At 38.7% G+C, this 23914-nt stretch overlaps 1 protein-coding gene and 1 long non-coding RNA gene across 5 annotated transcripts in view; one reads left to right on the top strand and one right to left on the bottom strand.

Annotated features, from left to right (window-relative positions):
- Positions 1-23914, top strand: part of LOC148740922 (uncharacterized) — a 178860-nt gene that overhangs the window by 88578 nt on the left and 66368 nt on the right. The window lies entirely within an intron of this gene.
- Positions 5074-23906, bottom strand: LOC148740928 (fibroblast growth factor receptor 4-like). 4 transcript variants are annotated; one of them, XM_088754208.1, is made up of 17 exons: positions 23741-23906; positions 22822-22934; positions 19775-19935; positions 18615-18938; positions 17444-17728; positions 16947-17243; positions 14230-14526; positions 13739-13896; positions 12698-13157; positions 12338-12445; positions 11243-11424; positions 10898-11020; positions 8630-8700; positions 8099-8139; positions 7683-7782; positions 7195-7294; positions 5074-6797 (listed from the first exon to the last, which is right to left on the bottom strand). In XM_088754208.1, the coding sequence occupies exons 2-17, from the start codon at positions 22824-22826 to the stop codon at positions 6753-6755; spliced, it is 2757 nt and encodes a 918-aa protein (XP_088610334.1). In that variant the 5' UTR covers positions 22827-22934; positions 23741-23906; the 3' UTR covers positions 5074-6752. The 4 variants fall into 4 exon arrangements, with proteins under 4 accessions (XP_088610334.1, XP_088610348.1, XP_088610354.1 ...); XM_088754222.1 differs by lacking the exon at positions 22822-22934 and adding an exon at positions 20335-20408; XM_088754228.1 differs by lacking the exon at positions 16947-17243.

The raw sequence follows: 23914 nt of genomic DNA, 5'->3' as shown, positions 1-23914 counted from the left end.
TAATATCCGTGGAAAACACTTGGCAAAAATCCCTTGAAGAAATCACTCGGCGATATCACTCTGGTTTCGCTACTCGCGAACTGATCATAATCTTCGTGATATAAACATGTTTTACTTCGTTTGAAGTTCCATAGTTGAGACGCTACACAACTTCTGAGTCCCTTCCCTTTTCCTCAGTATACTACCAGGAGGTGTGCGCACTCCGATTGCATTGCATTGTGGTAGAGTTATTTTCAATATGGCGGTAAAAGCGGTAAAAATGTGTGGAGTTTGACTGAATATTCCGTAAAAGTTAGGCCATTTCTTTTTCCTCTCACTATAAGTAAATATAATTTGATATATTCTAAACGCGTAGAAATATTTTTCGTGCGTATTTCTCAAGTATTATATCGTTCTCAAGGACAGACGCAAGCATTGTATTTTAGCATGTAATTTGAGACCGGTTTTCGAGCAAGTCAAATTCGTTGTAAGTCGTAGTTTGAAGCCTTTCAAAGATTTGTATGGCCACTTTGATCCTTCTTCAACAGCTCTGACCAAACATGCTCAAACGCACTCCAACCATACTAATGTTTTATGCACTTTAAGTGAAAGTGTTTAAGACCCTTTTATGAAGCGAAAAGGCCCATTGATGTGTTTAATGTGTTGCGTTACATAGCGTTACTAGTGCAAGGGCATTTATCAATCGTGTTGTAAACCTACTTTCCTCAGTGAAGGAAAATTAAATAATCGCCAGTGTTCTGTGGTAAATCTTCTATCTTGATCATCGAATGAAGGACAGTTTAATTAGAGCAATGAAAAGAGTCACTTGATCCATGAAAACCTCTACCTTACGTGAGGCAACACGCCAGAAAAAATTCTAATCTCGCTTCGGTTGCCAGAACTATTGCTGGTGCGTCAAATATGAAATATGCTCTGAACATCTGTACGTCGTGCCAAGTCTTGCGTCATAGTAATGACCGTCCTGAGTTGGACGAATTTTTTTCTTCTTTTCATATTTTTGTTATTTAGAGAGAATTTTATCCATTCAAATCTCTCAGGATTCGCGAAAAATAAAAGCAATGCGACAAAAATTAATTAAGGTTCAAGACTTAAGTAAGAAAGTTTTCTGAGGAAAACTTACGGCTCCATCCCCTTCCGCTACTCGAATGGGTCGTTGAGTGGTAATCCATTGACTCCTGTCATTCATTGATATCCACGTGGAAAATCACTGAAGAGAAAATAGAACAGTACTTCCAGGACAACTCCGTGTTTTGGCGTCAAGAATGGTGAGTAAATCGCGTAATTTTAACAGCTTCGCTCTTTAGTGAATCAGAGTTATCTTGTTCCATTGCTTTTGTTCATGTTCTCATGCGAATATAAATGTAACAAATAAAAATTCTTAACATTTTGACTGTGGCTCGCATGACTCGCCTGACTCGCATGGCTCGCCTGACTCGCTTTGCTCGCCCCTTGACTCGCATGGCTCGCTGGCTCGCAGATTTGCAACACTCCCTGTGCATCTCCTACCATTCGCTAGCGCTTTTAAATCTTCTACCCTCAAAGTTTAGCTCTTATTAGGATATCTTTTGATGACTTTCCTTTGCGATGTGATAATACGGGTCAGTTTTGAGGTGTCATAATTCTCCATCTGTATGTTCTTGAGGTTTGGCAAAGCCGGATGAGATTGTGTTTACAAAAGGCAATATTTTCTTCTGTGCGCGCGCTATTTTCTTTGTTTCAAACTATACTTCTCTCCTGAAGTAATAACTCCAGAGATACGTTTTTCAAAACCCTCATACAGGTTTCCACTATTCTCGAAGGGTATTTTCAAACAATGCGCGCTTTTACTAAACGTGGAGCGCGACATTCGTTCTTGGGGGGTGGGTACATTTCGCTGACGGACTACCCTCGATGAACTACCCATATGGACTACCTAAATGGACTACCCATATGGACTACCTAAATTGACTACCCATATGGATTACCCTAAATTACCTACCTTCACGAGAGCGAATCGAGCGAAAAGAGGGGCTTCATTCTCTTTTGTACCAGAAGCGTTCAACCGGTGACAACCCGTTAAAAATACACCGATCTGTCACTTGATAACTAATAACTCCACCTCAATTTGTCGCCGGCTATATTCCCACGGGTGTTATTAAAGAGAAAACAAAAATGCTTCGAGAATCTACCTGGATTGCTTGATCGCTCTTGACTGAGCACGGTTGGTGTTGTTGTGTAGCTTTAGTTTATGTTTCAACGTCTGCTCTAATTACCTGAAGATCGCAATATCCGTGAAAATAACTACACGGTAGAGCTGGACCGAGAGATATTTCCTAGAAAGGCAAGGAGGAGAAAAAAAAACAGACGTAACATATTTATGAACCACTTTATTAACAATCATGAGGATTTCAATATACTCATCCTCCTTTTCTAATATATCAAATAGAAATTTTCGAAGAACTCTTTTGAAGGATTTTAGCTGAGGAGTTAGTTCTCACAAGTCTAAGGGCCTCTCCGAAACAACTGTCTATGAATAAATGCAAGTTTCTTTGTCCGTAAGCGTAAGTATTTCCTGCTGTGTACAGGAAATAGTTAGAATTAGAGAATATCTGTCAAATGTTCAAAATTTGTTCGGAAGCCTTTTAACTACCTTTACAAATAAAAATGTTTCGGCGAAAGCTTTCTCTTTAATTTGAATAACATTTGTTTTCTTTATAACTCACTCCCTATCAAGTTGTTAAGTTCAAGGAGGATATTCCCGTAATTAAAATCGTAGTTGTAACCCTAAATCATTCAGGTTCTTCAAATAAAAGAGAAAACTTTCGCCGAAACATTTTTATTCGTAAAGGTAGTTAAAAGGCTTTCGAACAAATTTTCAAACATTTTTTTGAAAAGTAACTATCACGATGTGACACCTGTCAATTAAAGAGGAAAGAAGCATACGCTTTTGAAGAAACAGCAGTACTGGTGTGACAAATACACACAAGTTAACTGATCATGCGACGATTTTCTCGTAAAGAGAAAAACAGAGATATTTCGGAAAGTATTTTTTTATTTCCAACAACGATTAATCTTCGAAGATTTACCTCTGTTCCGTTTTAAAATGTCACAGAAAGTCAAACTGTAGGTGAATGCAAATAGCTGTTTTGGAGTTGTCAGTCTGCTTGTTTTTTTTCTGTAATGGCGTATGTAAATCGGTGTTTCTTCCACCAAAAAGCTGAAGTCAGTGAGACTCTTTCTACCTAGACACAAGGAGATTCAATGCGACTTTTATTCATCGAATTCCTGCGTTTCTGGCGTGAAATTTACGAAGACATAAACAATTTTAAATATAAGAGAAAAATCGAGTTTCCAGATGAGAAATTTACGACGATAGTGTATTTTAAGATTTTGAACTGCTGCTGAATAAAATTCTTTCTTTGTTAGCCTAAACTTTTAAAATCGTTTGCATCTGGCGCATGTCAAACCCATTTGTAGCTTAAAGGTCAAACAGGGATTGTCACTCACTGAATTGGCTCGCCATTAATTCTTGTGATCGCCTTCGTATGAAATTGTTTGTTGTTGTTGTTGTTGTTGTTAAGTCCGCGTTTTCGTAGTCAGCGTTTTACTTGTCCGCGTTTTACTAGTCAGCGTTTTACTAGTCTACGTTTTACTAGTCCGCGTTTTACTAGTCAGCGTTTTACTAATCCGCGTTTTACTAGTCCGCGTTTTACTAGTCCGCACTTTACTACTCTGCGTTTTACTAGTCCGCCTTTTACTAGTCCGCGCTTTACTAGTCCTCGTTTTACTAGTCCAGTCCAGTCAAGTCCAGTCCAGTCCAGTCCAGTCCAGTCCAGTCCTCGAAATACCATATGCCCTTGGTGTCGGCGTCGAATTCGTCGTCCATCTCCTCCTCGTCCGCTAGTTCTGCTGTTTCTTCCGAGTAGATTGCTTCATCTCCAGTGCCGTCTAGAGTGTTAGAAATTCTGCAGGTGTAGATCTCGCGGAAGTGTCTTAACAATGTCGAAACAGACCAACCAGAATTGCCCATTCCCACGATTGGTAAACAAACTCGTCACATATTACGGTGTTGAAATTTGCGACAAGTAACAAGAAAACTTACCTTGGCTTCCCTGCCCTGTAAACTAGTCAAGTAATCTCTCATCCAGCCGCGGATCGCGGATATTTCGGAGTGTAACGGCCCATCGTTGTGCCTTTCGCTGACATCTTGAGCTCTCCATTAAAGAGGTTCTCTTGATCTTTAGGGTCTCGGCTTCTGGCTGAGTTCGGCTCATACACGAATAAATACGTTAAGACAGAAATGCGGCAGATTTACGAGGTTCGACCATCAATTTCGCCATCAAAGCAAAATAACATTACAGAAATATTCCTTTTTAGCCCGTTATTGCTGTCAGTTTCACTTAACACCTCGGGAAAGTCTATTTACTTTTCGAAAAGCCTAAGTATACGTTGTAAATTTCTGCTCCAAGTATGTACACGCTCAGTTCCAACTCAGCTTCACTATAACAACACTTCGTTTCATCACCTTCAAACAATACTAATTGCTTCAATTGTATCTCCATTGTCTCTGAACGGACGCAAAGCGAAATTTTACAATTCCCTCTAGGTAATTTGTCAATTCAGATCTTAAGAGACCGAAGCTGGCGGTGAGCTTTTGCAACGACATTCCGCCTGCAAAGCATGGATACCACCCCTTTTCCCGGGCGACGATTTTCAATGGGCGCGATTCCGTGATGAGCTTGAATAACAGCTTTTGACACTAAGACTTCTTGGAGTATTTCGGTAACCATCAGCCCATACCGTCAAATCTTGGCCCGAAACTTTGGTTTCTAGTCTCTTAAAGATATTTAGGACTCGGTAGAGCGCCTCAACAGCTTTCAGCGACGGCTTTGTTTGAACCCGTTCAAACAAAGCCGGAAAGGTTGTGTTCCTAACTGATAAAAGATCAAAAGTCATCGCATTTGGACACCAAAGAAAAACGTTGATGGGTTCAGTTTCAGAAAATTTAACTTATGGTATTTAACTTAACTTATGTATTTGATCAAAATTCAACAAGAATTGAAAAAAATTGAGAAGTCACAAACGGCAGTGCAATTCACGTACAAAACATTTTATCTATTTTATTGAAAAGGACATAAAACATCAACATGAAACAATTATGTTTCTTTTGTTTGTCGCAATAATGGCCCATCCGAGCTTGTAGTGATTGATGATTTTCGTAGTGATTGATGCTTTTGTTGCGTAGTGATGAGGCTGAGCAAGCCTTTCCCAGAGGACATGTTAATGATTTGACTAATTAACTTGTGAGTTGGCCCTCATTATAAGCGCTTCGGTGCAAGTGTCTCTTCGTCCTCGGGAAAATATGGAGACCTGGGCAACGTGAGCCGGTGACAAGTTTGCTGGGGTCTCACACTCACAATTAGTGCCAGACCCTCGGCAAACCTCTTCCTACAGCGCTAATCATGAGGGCCTGGCACCCAGGCTGTTGACCAAAGAAATGCCTGAATTGTAGTGTTAGTTATTGCGTTTATCTTCTCGTTTTGTGGGTCCTTTTATTATTTTTTTATACACATATGTTAAATATATGACAGATATTCTCTAATTATGATCGTGTAAATAGCTTGTATTTAATGAATAATATTTTGAAGATAGGCGTTTGAATAACGTAAATAAACTTAAACACTTGCCAACCGCGAATAAAGTTGAGTTTTATTGTTATTCTGGCTGTGATATGATCAAATGGTTTTTCTTTTTTTTTTCCCTTAGCTTCATTTACGTGTTGATATAATAATCATTACTTGGGAAAGTTGTTGAGAGTAATATATTTGTTACGATGTTACATGCTGAAGATTATTTCTTTCTTCTGTCGAGTGTCACACACTTCTCTCGTAAGTGGTTGTGTTTCCTCGCTTCTGACTCTCTGTAGCTCTGATTTGAAGTCAAGGTTTCATTTGCAAGTCATGGTCTTTCAAAAGTTCTATCTTTTATTTAATAAATAAAGAAGCATGGACTGTACTCTATTCTGTTATAAAGCACGCAGGAAGCGGCTTGAGCAGGATAGAAGTGTAGTTTTCGTGCGAGCGAAGAAAATTATTAAGGAGGAGTTGCTAAAAAGCCAGGCTAGATGAGTGCTTAGATTTTTCTTAGCAAAGCCAATCCACGCTAAGCCAGTCTATTTACGTGATAGCAACTTTTTTTCTTTACTAATTCAGCGTCGAAAGTAAGACAGGGTGGACCGTCTATTCTTTACTGCGATTTCCACTACCTATTGTGAAGAAAACGTGTGGAACCTTCTCTCAAAAGGAAACAAATTGAATCTAATTCTTTTGAGCGTGGTCGGCACCTGGGTCAAATACGATTAGTGGTCCCAATCGAAAACAGCACTTAACAATTTATCAGAATCTATTAGAAACTGTAAAGATTACAGAAACTTTTTAAGACTTTCAAGGAATTTTTTTATGTAATAGAGTACAGAGTGATTAGTTAGTTTTACTGTAATTACTATTCTGTTAATTCTACTTCTACTTTTAATTGCATATTGCGTAATTTGTGAATAACTTAATCTGATTTATTTTAATTGTAATTGATGTATTTTAACAGAGAAGCGCCATCTAATGGATCAGTTAATAAACCATGATTATTGTTATTATCATTATTATCATTATTATACGTTAGGCCTTATACCTATATGCATGCACGTATTCGATATATCGCGATTTTCTTCCTATTCCTAATCAAATAAAATGAGGGTTTTGCTCTAGCATCAGGCGTCATCAAGCCTTTCCATCGTTTTCCTCTGTGATATTTGTATATGTCCTCTGAAGTAAATCATTGGAAATAAGAGTCAGCCATTGATAATTCCATCACAAAAAAAATTAATAAGGAAAGAAACAATGGCCTTACATGAATCAAACAAAAGTAATGAATGAAGTTAGGAACAAGCACAAGAAAGAACAGTCCTACAGATGTCGACAGAAGGACGGACAGACAAGCAAGTGGATGGATGACTGTGTTTCCAAAAGGATGAATGTATTCATGGCGGGAGTTGGAAATTTCCCAGAAGGACTGACAGGGTGACAGAGGCGTCCATGAAAGGGTATATTGAATCATCGATCAAAATAAAATTGAAGGAGGCAGAAGAGGACAGATAAGGTTTAAAGAAAGGCGATACTGAAGGGAAGAAATGGAAATCCTGTAAATGCAACCATTAATTACCTTCACTTCTCGCAAAAAATTCTTCAGCTGTTGGGCGATCTGTGAAAAGGCTGGTCTCATCATAGGATTTTCTTTCCAACAAGAACTCATTAGCTCATATCTAAAAATTTAATGCAGTATTAGTTAACGTTTTCTTGAAGCTGACAATGTCAACATCTGGATCGACCGTATCAAACGTGGAAAGAGGTACAAAGGGGGATTTTGAACTCATGACAATGATCATTGGAAAGATCACTGATTTGCTGAGTGTGACATTTGATATGCAAACGATTTTTAAATCATGACGACTCATTCCCTGCATCGTTTCGATTTTCAACGAGAGGAAGTGTGTGTCAAAGGATCTTGCAAGACTTGCCTCGAAGAGTAAAACGCTTTTCAATTATTTTTGAAATAGGGCGAGTTAACGTTTCATTGTTTGAAGTCTTCTACAAAATTATCAATCATTCAATTCATTTTCTATCGGCATCATGCAGTACTTTAAAGCTTACAGTTCTTCCGAGCATTGGTCGGGACGAGGCATCCGGTATCCTGTAGCCAATCGACTCACTAAGGCAATTGGTGATGAGATGTCAGGGTATGGCAACTCACCTGTTTGGTTGAAAGAAGATCATCATGATTTAAATAATTCGGTTGTAGAGACAAGGATCTAAGACAATGAGTATTTCAGCAGAAAACTTATGGAAAAAAATACAAATACAAAATTAAGCGCAGCTCGGGGACAAAAAAGATGTAGTTTCATTTCGTCTGACTGGTAATACGCATTTTTCTAAATTAAGATCCTCGTGTCTATATAGTTAGCTTAACAGGGCAGCCTTCCTAACTTTGGGCTGCTTTATGGATTGGAAGGCGAGAACATGACTTCCAGTTCATAGGGTGTCACACATAATATCCCCACGACACTTACCGTAAGTGGCAATTTCCCATAAGACAATACCAAATGACCACCTGCAAATAAGCATCAATGCTTTAATAACTTTAATGAGTTAGGAAAGGAAGCTGATGACCTTCTCGCACAGAGGATTAGCACTGACTTGATTAAAGATCAAGTCTTGTCGTATTCTTTAAGGTTCAATGAATATTTGCATCGCTTAAGATTTTGCTGAGTCTTTCCTGTCGGACCTCGCCTCTGATATAAATTTCAACCAACAAAATAAGAGCATAAGATTGTCAATTTGAAAGAAGTAATTACTTAAGTCATGCTAAGTTTTGATGGTGTGTCCATAATTGCAATTAGGTAAACATACACCGTATATGTACATGGAGACGAGCGAACAACGTAAAATGAAGCCCAGATGTAACCATAGTAATGCTTTGAGGAAAATAGCGGAGCCGGCAGGCAGATGACGTTTTTGGAGATCCTTTCTGCTGAGTAACACCTCCGGCTTTAAGTCAAGAGAAAGCTATCTGACAGTATTAAAATATGAAATGAACTTACACATCGCTCATAGATGTAAAATGCAGATCTCGGAGAGATTCTAAAGACGACCATCTCCACGGAACCTTGCCCTGTTGAAAAGACAGATTCATGTGAGCAAGGTCCTGTTTGCAGTAGAGTCAAGGTCCTTTCAGGATGGGAAGAGGCTGACTCATGCAACGGAATGATGCATTCAGTACGTGTATGCGATTTCTTTTTCAACGTTAAGATTTATAACATTTTCTAATTATTTTTGATTATCAGTACAATCGCATAGCTTAAAGTAAACACGCGCTCTGATTGGTCAATACGTCAACCGGAAGAGAGGGTATTTAGCGTGGAATCGCACTAATGCATAAAGCGATATCGCTGACGTCAGTCGCGAGCAAAAATTATTGTTACGAACGTAAAAACGTAAATACAACTAGTGCTATGAAAATATGAACAAATATGAACAAATTTATAGAAAACGAATGCCTTCCAAATTTTGATTTGAAACTGAAATTTTTAGAAAATTGGAAGAAACCACTCACGCTCACAAGTACGAGAAACCGCATAGAAAAAAATCAAAATGCCAGAGACGAGGGAAGAAAGCCAAACGACAGTTCTCGCCGAGGAAAACCAAACAAGCGTTACGAAAGAAAACCAAAACAGGTATCAATGCCGAAAACGGTCAAGCATCTTTTCCCGAAATCCAAACCATTGTAGCCTATGCAGACGACGAACTGGCCTCTTTTAGATACGACATGGTTTCAAAAAACACTAGATGGCAAATTCACAAATTCGAGTGGTCGAAGAACTGTCATCCAAGCGCTCAGTGTTGATTTCGACCCAGTGGAGATATCAGAGCTCACTGGCCACTCCAATCCGGAATCTATATCCAGCTACAGCCATAATCCTCTGGAAAAACAGCGGCGAATGTCGAATAAGTTGGCCGGTTTCAACCCACGCCAAGCGCGACAACTACCAACGGCTATTCAAGTCATGCTTTACGGGAGATTGTTCTCAATACCTCAGCCACGCCAAGCAACACAGCAGCTACTAGTGACCTTGACAGCAATGCCAGTCGTTCTAGTTACCTGATGGCAGGAGCAGTTGGCGGAATGTTTACTGGAGTAACTTTTAATAATTCTCCAGTAAATATTTCCATAAACTTTCAGTCCAGCATTGACACCAACGAGCGACTCCTTGCGATGAAAGAAAAACATTTAAAATTGTGACTTTTAACTGAACTGTTTTTCGCCAGAGTTTACCGAGAAATTCTAGTCTGAATCATTATATTTTGAATACACTTTTTGTTACAACTGTAAAGCACTCACCGGTTATTTGTAGATCTTGCTTTGATACCGGAACGCTTGAAATTTTCATTTCGCTTGAGGATTTGACCATTCAGTTGTTGATTGTCGGCGCCACATTTTGCCAAGTTGAGTGGTAGCAGGCAAATCTCTGTCTTAAATAACTCCGTATTATGTACTTTTAGTTTTTTTGCTGAAGATTGTAAATGTGAGGCACCGCTTTCTCCACGAGTTTGAAATAAAAGTTGTTTTCATTCTAAAAATATCTTCTTCCCTCTATTCGCTAGATATTGACACCTGACTTTGAAAGGGTTTCCATTGTTTGCGCACTGTCGTGGCGCACAAAAATACAAAACATCTGGTTTCGCCCAGTGATTTGGTTGCTTTAGCTATGTGATTCAAGAAAAATTCATGAGGTACAATTAAAATTGTCGACGGTTCAAACGTGTGCGACTTACCCTGCTTTCCATTCCCTTAAAAATGACAGTTCTGACAGTTGACTTTAAAATGGCTTTCTTAAGGGCGCGCGTACGGAATAAAAACAGACAATAACATTGCCCTTTTAATTTCTTGTTTTCTTATTTTTATTATTTTTTTTTTCCAGTTATGCGATTCAAGAAAAATTCACTACCTGACTCGTGAATTCCACGTTAAATTTCACTTGAAAAATCGATATCGCCCTCATCGCTTCGCGATTCGTGCGATATCGGTTTTTCGCGTGAAATTTAACGTGGAATTCACTAGTCAGGCAGTGAATTTTTCTAGAAAATCCAAGGGGGTGGTTATCCTGACCATTATTATAGTTATCATCATTATTGTTGTCATTATTATCTGGACAAATATTAACCATAATTAATAAAGTAAACGTAATACACAGCTCTTTGGGAGGGAATTAATTCAATGTGTTCGATTATACTACGGAAGACCATCAATTTGCATTTCAGTTTGTTGAGTTTTTGCTTGGTCGTTGAAAGTGATTGCAAAGCATACTTACGTTGGAGGTTATGGTGTATATACCAGCATCAGATATGTCTCTGGCCAATCCAAAATCTCCCACTTTAGCCACCAAGTTGGCATCAACTAAAATATTCCTCGCTGCCAGATCGCGATGAACGAACTGTGAGAGAAGACAATTTATAAATCTTTAGCTTAGCAGACACTCACGAATGACTAAGTGGTGGCTTATACCAAAGTGCAAAAGACCCTCAACGTGTCCTTCATAACTTCGAGCTGCCAGCGTTATATTTAGAGCTGTTTATAATCACTTGAGAGCAGTCATCTGTTATGGAAGGTAAACAAAGTTACCTTAACATTTCTACGCACTGTCAACGGGTCTTACCTTTCTCTCCTCTAAGTGCTGCATTCCTGCGGCAATCTGAAATGCAATCGTAACCAGCTGCCGGTCATTAAGCTTACAGCAGACGTTATGATAATTGTTGTTTTCCCGTGGAGCCCTCTTGGCCTTTAAAATATTTTCCAGACTGCCACCATGAATCAATTCAGTGACCACAAGAACGTTTCCTAGTGAAAGAAGAGCAAACACCAGCAGAAAAGTTAACAAGAGAAAGACAATATTTGCCAATATTTGACAATATTTGAACAATATTTGCCCCTGGATTTGATCAAAAGGTGGTTTCGTCGGTACAAATAAGTTAAGTTGGTGCCAAAAAAACCAAGAAAAACCAGCGGTTAGCCTAGCATCAAATGGTTTCTGATCAAGAAGCACAGATTTTTTGGCTAACACTTACATACATACATACATACATACATACATACATACATACATACATACATACATACATACATTAGTTGACCACTCCCCATGGGGGTTTTTCCGGGCCAATTCCCACCCATTCCTGATAAGGTTGAGATTGAAAGTCAGCATTATCAGGCGCCTCTGGCAGCCGCTTTAGTCCATGTAACGATCTCACCTTATAACCCACCCATCCCACCCCAGGGGAGGACATCCATCACACAGTAATCTCGTGCGTGGGAAATTAACGTCTCCTACCCCTAACCCTGCGGGAGACTGGACCTCCATTTTATTCGTCCCTATCCGATAAGACTAGAATATCTAACTATTTCTTGATAGAAGGGTAGCATATTCTTCTCAATTATTTTAGGACCTTAAGTGTTGGTCCGCCCAGGGCTCGACCCCTCGACCTCCCGCACAGCAATCCAGTGCTCTATCCATTGAGCTAACCCTCAATGGATAGAGCACTTGACTGTTTTTCGGGAGGTACTAATGGAGCACTAAGATAGAGTGGATAAAACACTAAGTCTATAATGTATAGAGCACTAAGTCTACTAATTTTTCTTTAATCTTAACATCAACACATGCACCGTTCAAACTGATCTTACACTTGGATAAAACGTTACCTTATTGGTGAACCTGGCTATCTCTAATGCGTTACATGGTCGAAAAGTTACTTACCTCCCTCTATCCGCGTACCAATCAAAGTGACAATATTAGGATGTTTCCCAGCATGCCTCAAGGTCCTTATCTCATTAAGCAGGGTTTCTTTGGCAATAGCACTAAGGTCTACAGTGGCACAGAGATAAAAGCAGGAGGACCTCTTAAATTGCTTGGCTATTGTAAAATAAATGATATGGAAAACAAAGCGAGGCGGCAAAGGGCATTCAGAACAGAAGCAGAATTAATGGGTGTTTTCTGCAAAGGGAAAAATGACGAAAAAGTAAGATGGTGCAAAGTTTCCAGGACGAAAAATCAATTCAGTGGTAAACCACTGCACTTAGGAATTAATAATTTGACATTTTGATGTCGTGTACATACCTTTTAGCTTTTTAACAGCTACATCTGTCATGTTTCCGTCCTTCCCACCATAACGACCTTTGTAGACGATTCCAAACTCGCCCTCTCCGAGTATTTCATCGAATACTTCAAGATTTTCCAAGTTTTCGCATCCTTCTTCGGTCTCTTGAGACGATATGTGTCGCTGATCGTCGACAACCAGGTCAACACATTTATCAGTTGTGAAAATGTCAGTACCAGTCTTCTCACCCGAATCTAATCTCTCTTGATCTCTTTCTTCTATAACTTGTTGCATCGTATCATCCTGCTCACTTCCGTCTGGAGACCCTCTTTCCCTTACTCCATCCCACACTAACGGGCGCCTTTCCTCGAGGTTCTTGATGGTCTGGGTATTGGGCGACCAGTCATTTTCAAGGTCCTCTATCCCGTTTGGCAAGTGCTTGCCTTTGTCTAAATACACCTCTGTCGCACGTTTTCTGTCCTGTCATTGAATTATAATTGAAGACAAAAGGTAATTATGATAACGCATTTTTCATTACGATGACCCTCAAATTTGACAAATTGAAGGTATGTAAGTAAGAAATACAGCCCTTTTTCAGGCTGAACAGCTCCATAAACTCGATGAAAATGCATGGTCGAGCACGGGCCCCTGAATCCTTCTGCATAAGTTGTTTATAAGACCAAAGTGGAGGAAAGGATAATTTGGAGGAGAAAAGAACAAGTAGGGACAGAAATGGGCGTTTTACTTAGCCTTACTCTAAGCCTTAGCCGAACTAACGAAAATCATTATAAACAACCTCACTTATGCTGGCACACGAAGGAATATTAGGATTGACCAGCCATGAACCAGTTTCAACGGAAGGTACGCTTTTCGCGTGTCATCGATCTTTGTTAATTTGTGAGGCGAGATACAGAGATTAGAAAAACTTTGCAAAGTTTTGATCATTGTTATTATCACTATTTTCATTATTACTATTATCATTATTATTATTATTAGCATTATTGTTATCAAACTCTTTTCCTTTCATTATGGACGGGGATGTCGTGTAACGTATTATTTACCTTTTTATCACGATTTCTACGCCGAATCCACACAAACCCAGTGACTAAACAAATAAGTGAAGCTACCAAAGTGCATGATACAGCGATTGTAGTAGTGTGAGATGCTGAATTTTCTGGCTTTCCATTCTTGGAGGTTGTGGGAATAAGTGCTGGATTAACTATGAAAAAAAAAATATAAATTCCTCTCGAGTCCATAGTCTTAGATTTAAGCGGTGAAATAAGAAGAGTACTGATAATAATAATAATAAAAAAAAAAAACATAATAATGATAATATAATAAAGTTGTTGCGGTATAGTGTAATAATTCAGAATAATGAATTTAAAAAGACTGAAAAAAAAGATGAAGGCAAAGCAGAAGACTAGGGAAGAAATGCAGAGGAGATAGAGGCATTTTAATTCTAAACCTTTGAGATTTTGATCCAAAAGTCAATTCCTTGCATTAGCCTTCGTTAAGATCTTTATTTTTGCATCTTTCTCCAAAAAAATCTCACCTTTGCTTAATACAGCTACTCCTGATTGACTTCTCCCAACGCTGTTAGTTGCAATACACTGATATTTGCCATAATCTTCCATCTCTAGCCCCGTTATGAAAAGCTGGCTGCGATTCGTTTGGTTGTCTTGAATAACACTTGCTTTAGAGTTGGACTGTAAAGGATATGATGCATTGTCCTTTTTCCAAAGGATCGTTGGCCTCGGGAAGCCCCTAGCAGTGCAGCTAAAGGTAGCGTTGGAACCGATCGAGACACTTTGGTTCTCTGGACCTTCAATGATCTCAGGTTTTTGGGCCACTGCAAGATAACAACTAAACATTAGTTGATAATCCTTGGGTTTCACCCACGTGACCAATACCTTAGCAACGGTTACTATCCGCCATATTGGTGTCCCTCGAGCGTAAACAACCCGTATCTAACGAAGAGTTCATGTGAGAAAGAAGGGATGGTTTTATGTATTGTTGTTGGCTGTTCGAGCAAAAGTGGAAAGCATAAAGACTAAGGATTTTTTCGTATAATAATTTAATAATTTTATTATTTCTATAGCGCAAAATTCATTGGATATATGATCTAATGCGCTATACCTAAGATCATTACAAATCAAAGGGAAGAACGGGAGGAACTAGAAGTTGTTGTATGGTTCGAGGCTTGCGGCTGTTGTAGATCCTCGATTTTTTGGTCGAGCTTTTCTTTGAGCTTCTTAGCCGATGAGAAATCGATGTCTTTAGCCCTCGCATACGGCACTTCATTGACATATGTCGGCAAAATCCATAAGCATTTTACCTGAGTGCAAGCAAGCTTGGGGTGTCACGAAAACTCACACCGCGAAAACTCAGACCTCAGACCCCGAAAACTCAGACCCCGAAAACTCAGACCCCGAAAACTCAGACCCCTCGAAAATTCAAGAGATAAACTCGACTCATGATCACTCCTGGTAATGCCACGTGTATTTTGACGTTTTGGGTCTTGATCCAACTGAAGCAGCAAAAACAAGGCCGCAAGTTGCACTTTTCGCAAAATCGTCCGATGGTTGAGCATTAAAACATTTTAGAGTGACACAAGACTTCATTTTGCTTAAATTTCCTCCATTTTTCCCGTTAATTTTGAGCTTTTCATTCACAGTTAACTGGATCAAATGCGCTCGCTCCAACACCAAAGTATTAAAATGTGGCGTGATTTTGACGAGCTGAAAGGGACATTTGTTTACGTTTTCGTACTTCGCCGCACAGATCCTTGTTGTCGCTCTGTTAAAATTCTTAAATATTTCGCGATAATAATGGATACAAACAGAGACTCGGCCCACCAGTCCCAAAACGAAGACAATTTTGCGACCCTTGGGCTAGAGTTCTTAAATGAGGCAGAAAGAGAAAAACAACGAGAAAGAAGACTCGGCATCAGCGCCGTCACGATTCGCTTCACTGAAGAATCACTCTTGATATTGTTGTCCGTCTTTCGCGTGGGATTTGTTGCATTATTCCACCGGTTATGTTATAAAACAATTGGTTCATGCTTTATGCTATGCACTATCGAATTATGGAGCACTTGGGAAGCTTGGAGAACACTTCGAGGGATCTGAGTTTTCGGTGTCTGAGTTTTCGTGACACCCAGCGAGCTTGCCGTTAATTCGAGTAGTTGCTCTTATATAAAATAAAACACTCGCGATATGTGAGCATGACTCAGCCAGTCCAGCTTTGCATCCCAAGCAATGGGCTGACAAAATAGTCCCATTGTTTTCGGAAATGACCCAAATGTTCACAAAAGGATCATTCATATGCTGTGAATGCCAAACTCGTGCTCTCACGACATACTTGCCGGCGATTACTTTGCCTACAACTGAGGTTACAAATCCCGACACCATTTGATTAAACGCCTCTAGACTCTTGAACGCCTTGAACTGCTTCTTGGTGTAGAAGCTGGTCTCAAGAACGAGGTAACTCAGCAAATCCGACACTTCCACAAGAGGCAAGCATTTTGGACTGAACTTCTCGGCTGTTACGCTTGCAGGGTCAACCGCGATGACCGAGATCTTTTGTAAACATCTTTCCTTCCAACTCTCTAAGCTTTCGGCATTCTCAGAGAGCACTGGGATATTTTAAGATGAATGCCAGATACTTTTGTCGCTATTTTCTTTCTGGATATTCATGTAGTTGGCGAAATAATACGGCGATAAGAGAGAGGGCTTCACTATAGAAATCGACTAATTATGCATAAATTTGACACCCGAGGGACACCAACATGGCGGAACTTCAGCAAAGCTTGTGACGTCACCTGAAACCCAAGAATAGTAATAGATGAAACTTAAGATGAAAAAAAAGACTAAGAAGCAGAAGATGAAACAGGATTTTCAATCCCGGCCCTCGCGATTTTTCTCTAGAAGTCAATTTCTTGCATTAACCGCCTTTAAAATCCTCAATTTTTTTCTTTTATCAAAAAATATCTGGACAAGAGACCTTTTAAGACTAGTGACACGAGTCACGCAATTCAGTATGTTACGTAATCATCAGATTTAAGTCTTGTTACATAATCTTCGGGTCTAGTTTTTTCCTTGATAGTTCAAAAAAAAAAAAGACTGAGCACGCGGTTGAAAGCAAAGCAGGTTTTTAGTTCGAGTAGAGAAGTAGTGTAACCGTTGTTATTAAGGGAAATTTTTCGCTTTAAACCGTACCCGAAATCATGTGTTTTGTTTACCGTGTTGCAGCGTAGTTGCTATATCTGACCTTTCTTTAAGAAAGCCACTTCGGGTTGGCTTTTTCCAAAGCTATTATTTGCAATGCACTGATATTTTCCATAATCTTCCGTCTCTACTCCCGTTATCAAAAGCTGACTGCTAATTTCCCGGTTGTCTTGAATAATACTTGCTTTGGAGTTGGGCCGTAAAGGATAGGAAGCATTGTCCTTTATCCAAATGATCGTTGGCCTCGGTAAGCCCCTAGCAGTGCAGTTTAAGGTAGCGTTGGAACCGATCGAGACACTTTGGCTCTCTGGACCTTTAACAATCTCAGGTTTTTGGACCCCTGAAAGATAACAACGAATACTAGTTGATGATAGCAATGTGATGGAATTTGAGGTGAAGAAAAAACAAGCAGAAGAGGCAAGGAGAAGATGCAACAGGATTTTCAAATCAAAGCCCTTATGATTTTTCTCTAGAAGTCAAGTCCTTAAAACAACCGCCTATAAGATCCTTACTTTTTCCTTTTATCAAAAAATATCTAACCTATCTTTAAGAAAGCCACTCCTGATTGGTTTCTTCCACAGCTATTATTTGCAGTGCACTGATATTTGCCATTATCTTTCATCTCTACTCTCGTTATGAAAAGCTGACTGCGATTTGTTCGGTTGTCTGGAATAACACTTAATCTGGAGTTGGACTGTAAAGGAGCATTGTCCTTTATCCAATGGATTGTTGGGAAGCCCCTAGCAGTGCAGCTAAAGGTAGCATTGGAACCGATCGAGACACTTTGGCTCTCTGGACCTTCAATAATCTCAGGTTTTTGGACGTCTGTAAGATAACAACGAAACATTAGTTCATAATAGAAATATGATGAAAATCAAGGTGAAAAAGTAAAAGACGAAGAAGCAGAAGAAGAAGGAAGAAGTTAAGAAGACGGAACAGAATTTTCAAATCAAGGTCCTCACGAATTTTCCTAGAAGTCAATTCCTTGCAGTAACCGTTTTTTTAAAAGAGCCGTATTTTTTTCCCTTTTATTAAAAAAATTTAACCTATGTTTAAGAAAGCCACCCCTAATTGGTTTCTTTCCTAGATATTATTTTCAATGCACTGATATTTTCCATCATCTTCCATCTCTACTCCTATAATCAACAGATCAACAGCATTTGCCACCCATTCCGACTCTTTGTCTTCAGAAAAAATATTAGAATTGTTCACAATTTTTTTTGGAACTTCAATCCAGTTCGTCGCTCGCGCGATGCGAGAAAACCTGTCTAACCGGTCCTCTGGAGTCTGGAGTGCAAATACCGCGTGATATTTGCACTCTTCTTGGGCTTTATTTGTACTCTACGGAGTGTAGTTGGATAATAATGTCCTTTATCCAATGAATGGTTAGCCGCCGAAGACTTTTAGCAGTGCAGCTAAAAGTAGCAACGGAAGCGATCAATACGCTTTGGTTCGTTAGACCTTCAACGACCTCAGGCATCTGCAAATTGATACAAAAATTTGGTATTTGGATACATGTGACCCTATTAGTTGTCTCGTTTCTGGCCATTCCTTTCGATGTCGGGGGGTAAGCCTTGTTTGACATCCGAAAGAATCGTCTCAAAGAGGAAATTTGATGACGAGAAGGCTGAGGAAGTGCAGGAGCGCGACGACCACCTTCGCATTATAGATCGCAAGATTTCTTATGTAGAGGTATGATGAGGTTGCCTACCTATCCATATTGATTTCCTTGTGCAGTGCTTTTTGTAACCATTACCAGCTTGGCATGTGTAGTTGCGAAGTTTGTCAACTGTCAAATTTTTAAGCACCAATGGGCAGCTTAATTTCTGTTTGTGAGAATTGGCGTCTGAAGGCTGTTGGCATTTAGCTCCAACGTGTCTACCTTGTGGATCGTACCACTCGATGTAATCGACCCATCTATCCAGATATATTGAGTCTGCTTTTCTGGGCTCCGCTGTACAACTCAGGATTACGTTAACACCAATGGGTACACATTTTGTTGGCGGACTTGACGAGATGTCGACATCGGGTCTAACTGTGTTAGAGAGATTGATAATGAATAAAAAACCGGTAATACATTGTTCTCTTTCTCTAGCCTCTCTGACATGATAAAAATTATAAGTAAATCTATTTTATATATATATATATATATATATATGTAGTACATACATGTATCCTACTATAATAAAGATATGCACCCGTTTACAAAAACGTCTCAATTTGAAAACATGTATTAAGAAAATGTACCTTTTCTTTTCTCACTAAAAAAAGGTAATGCATGATGCTTATATATTTCACATCAAAGGAACAACACCTTTTTGTTATTTTGATAGCAGCTATTTTCCTTTCCTTTTCAAAATTGCCCCTATAGTTTGTGGAGGCAAAAAGGGGTAATTTGTTACTTTCTGGACTTGAAGAGATGTCCACAACGGGTCTTACTGGGCAAGAGAAATCGATAATAAATGATAATAATAGAAAAATTAATAATACGCAATCTTTTTCTACCCAATCTAGCGATGTGAATGATAAATCTATCTTATGATGCAAAGTGAGCGTAGTTTATATACTCTTGGCCCCGTTTTAATGAAGCTTTTTATTGTTTATTTCTAATTTGAATTCTACACCTGAAAAAGGCCGAGGCCGGAAACGTTGTGTACAAACGCTGAATCATTTAGAACTTTATCTTCTTCCTTTCTTCTCTACTCGTGCGAAACATTTTGAAGATACCTGCATCCTCTGCATCCTCTTTCTTAGAGCTGTTTTTTATGGTAGCCATTTTATTCTTCCTGTACATCTACATATTCATGCATATACATACAAGAAAAGCACTCGCATCTGCTTGTTCTTTGACAAGGACATTTAACTACTTACTTTCTATACTGGGATCGCACGTTTCAGCTCTGACAAACGGAAGATTCCACAAAGCGCCGGTAACAGTCAATAGTACTAAACGCGTCAAAGCTCCTTGAAGCCAAAAGTAACCCATCATCATGACATGTTGACAAATTTGTTGCGTGGATGTTTGGAATGACCTGTAGATGGGATTGTTTATTTAAAATACGTTCTTTTCCAAGAAGAAGGTTACTAAGGCAATAAGTCGAACTAGGGCATCATGATGTTGTTGTATCTAAGTTTACTCACTCAAACAATTACGAAAAGAAAAATGGAAAAGTGAGTCACAAATCTGGCGATTTTGCGCAAAGCCTTCTAAAAGGTATATAACTTCATTAAAATTGTTCTTTCATTTATCTCCAAACTTTTGTATTCTACCGAATACATGTGGTTATAACTCCTCTCTCAATTACTTAGTAACTTATTAGCTTGAGCCTTTGTTTAGCTCCTTTATCGAAATCGCCAACAGTGACAAACAAAATCTAAAGTGAACAACGACGAGGTTGTACGCAAACTTAAAATAATTTTTGATAACTCACTTTTTCGGTGGGAAGCCAATGCAACGAACTGATATTAAAAAAAAACAGTGAATCTTTTATGTTGTAATGACCTCCTGCAGTAGGAAAGCAAAGTTATTTCAAACAGTGTTTATCATAAAGAAAAGGGATTGTTCGGCTTGACAAGAACTTTGTATCGGGCGAGTGAACTCTTCATGTCCGTGTAAAACTATTTTTCGGGGTCGTAGACTTGAATAAACTAGGTAGCCTATCAACGGACACGATGTACTCTTATAATGAATGAAAATAACGCACAATCCCACTAATGTTAATTATAAATAACCAAAATTTTTTTGCAATTTAACATTTGCATGTCTGAATCCTTACGTCAAGGGATGTGAATCCCTCACAACATTTTACAATGACATCACCGTCCGCCTCCTCTCGATTCAAATAATAAAAGGGACCTTAAGCAAACCTCGATGGCGACGGCAACGAGGACGTGGCAAAATAAAAGATCTAGTGGGTAGAACAATAGCTCAGCACGTGCGTTTTAAAACTTTATACATTTCTTAGCCATCCTTTGCAAAACATCAAAGTGAAATCACCAAAGTTTGCGTCGTCTGCGAAAGGCAAATTACTGTCATTGTCATTTGGAACTTAGCGCTGCTACTATACGTTATGCTGCGGTTGAGGTTTGGCGCCGTAAGAAATGATAAACACCTGCAGCCATTTTCGAAATTCTAATTAAAAGTAGAAATTTATTTTTTAATCGACGTCTTCCTTGGTGTCGCCGTCCTGGCTGCTTAAGGTGGGACCCAGTCGTATTTTTCTTTTATTTTTTCCGCCTCAAAAGGACTTTATCTGAAGGAAGAGACATGTAGGTTGGGTTAATCGGCTCATGGGGAAAAAATGTCAATTCACTGGCAAAAATGTGCCTGTTAACGGAGAGATATCCAGCCGCTAAACTGACCCTGGAAGTGGTCGCGTTTATACGAAGTCCCTTTTTGGAAGATGAAATTGAAACTTAATGCGTTCGATTGTCGTCGAGATGCAACCAACATTCGATGTTGATAATAATTCGTTTAACGATAAAGTAGTGTACAACTGAACGTTTCTGGTAATCATATGTTATATCTATACATTTAAACGATTGCATTCATATTTTTAATTATATTTTTTATTGTATGTTTCTTTATATTTTTCTTATTGTACTTATATATATCTACGTACATTAGTGATCGTAAGCTAGAACTATGGCTGCTATGCTTTTCGTCAATAAACCATCTATCTATCTATCTATAGGAAATGCAAATATTAGTAAAGTTTAGACATTGTTTACGTTTTAGTTTTATTAAGTATGGTCGCATTGTTTCTAAGCAGCGTTTTATTACAAGTTTGAGCTCAGACTTCAAATTTGGCTATCGGCGATTACCTAAAATCAAATTTATTTCTCGCAAAAAATAATATGGTAAAAAAATGTATTTCAGATTAAATTTTAATAGTTTCCTCCGAGGACATCATGCGAACAAATCAGTTTAACATGACACGCGCGATGAGGCAAAGCGATGAGGCAAAGGAAACTGATGGAAACGCAATCTTAGTATACTTGGTAAACAAACAATTGGAGGACGAAAAAAAGGCTTGTGGAACATGGGCTAAGAGAACTTTCACCCGTGTTGAAAAACTTCCTGAACGCAAACTCCGAAAATAAATTGTTAACACAGGAAACTGGAAAGAGGAAGTTTTTTTTTCGGCTTTTATCCAAACATTCAACGAACGAATCGCCAAATATGAGGTCCAAAGAGGAATCGGCAGAATCAAGATTACGCGAGTGGGTGATTTCAGTTGCTCCGTCTGAGTTTTGACTTCTCTCTTAGGCTGCGGTTGTCAAGGCGTCATTCACCATTAGAGACAGTAGTTTTATTCTCAGTGACCATCGAATCAGAAATAACTGTTAAGTTCAAAAGCCGGTTAGATATTTTTGGCAGGCTTTAGAATTTCATATTAATGTAGAATTGAGTGCATTTTAGTTTAAAATTTACCGATAGACAAAAGTCACGATATTTTTTTTAAATGTCTTCCACTTTCTTAGACACCTTTACGAAATTTATGCATCATAGAAGGAGTTCGAGGAAAATTCATTAATTTGGAGGCGAATGAATATTGAACTCGTCCAATTCAAAAAGCTTTACGAGAAAGGAATTAGATCTTATCTTTTAAAAATATGAGACAAAACGTTTAAATGTTTGTTAAATTAAGAAAACCCGCCAGTCTTTGAAACTCGAAAATTCCACTGTCAATAAATTGGGATTAAGACAACGGCAGCCACGGCAGCGACGGCGGTTAACTTCCGAGTGTTTAGGAGATTGTTTTTCTAAAAGCGAAATGTTTCATGACCTCGCCAGTTTCTTTACATTATATGCGTTCTTCCAGCGAGATTAAACAGTCATAGTTCTATATTTTCCAAATAGTTTATCGATAGAAAGAAAAGCCAATTTATTTATTGGAAATAGGCCACTGGCTAACCTCATTTATCCTTCTGATCTTTTTTCTTTTTCGGAATGTGAATGAAGGCAACTAAAAATGACATTTCGAATTCGGTCTGTGAACATGACAGACTTCAGTCGGTAGTTGTATTTCTAAAATAAGAAAGGTCATGAAAATACGTGTTATTCCTTCTCGAGATAAATTATCGTGAAAAAGATCCTGTCTTAACATTTAACGTTAATCATCAGCTACTAGACTAAAATTCATCCCAATGCAAGCGATCAAATGTACAATAATGATGAGCCGGATCGGAGGAGAACAGAATAGGCGCATCGTATTTAAGTTCACGCTCAAATTCACACTCCTGGCGGGCTTCGCTTGACATAACTAGTAATGAGATCGACCTTCCTGTTTACGAATGGAGTAATTTGGGAACCTTAAATTTGAATTAACACGCTTTACATCATGTGTATATTTCATACAACTATTTTACATTAGCTCGTAATAAAGGTATACAAATCCATGGTTGGCTCAAATTTTAGCCCCATTTTAGTCTCTGTTCATCGTAGATTAAAGAAACAATTACGAATAAACAGCAAAAATTCAAGAGGTCTTAATATTGTGTTCAAGGGTGACACTTGTCACCAAAATTCAAGTGCAAAAGATGATCCCATCAGTTGTCTCAAAACAATTGTGATATTATGCATCGCATGATAAAATCATGTCCTCATACTGTGAGGTATTGTATTAAACGATTTTCTTTAATGATAAATTGTTGCTCCACATCCTTTTGAAAAATTAACTTTGTTGCCTTCGCTGCTCACAAAACCACGATCGAAATAACATTTTTCTCATTTTTTTTGTCTTTATTTATTTAAACGTCACTTTGTTTGGCTGAAAAAGTGCAAAAGAAATCATCTTTTGAAAACAAAATTGTGTAAAAACTGCATAAACTTACCTTAGGTTTAACCGTGAGACTTGTTAACGTACCACTCATTGGAAGGTAGTGGAATTAATCATTTGGATATATCAACAAAGTTGAAATGGTAAATTGGCCACCGTAATGATTACAAAAGCTGACGTTTCGAGCGTTAGCCCTTCGTCGGAGCGAATAGAGGAATTGTGGGTTGTG

This window comes from Stylophora pistillata, chromosome 1 (assembly GCF_964205215.1).
Source record: "Stylophora pistillata chromosome 1, jaStyPist1.2, whole genome shotgun sequence".
Classification (NCBI taxonomy): domain Eukaryota; kingdom Metazoa; phylum Cnidaria; class Anthozoa; order Scleractinia; family Pocilloporidae; genus Stylophora; species Stylophora pistillata.
The sequence above is the reverse complement of the archived record's forward strand: the minus strand, read 5'-3'. Positions and strand labels throughout refer to the sequence as shown.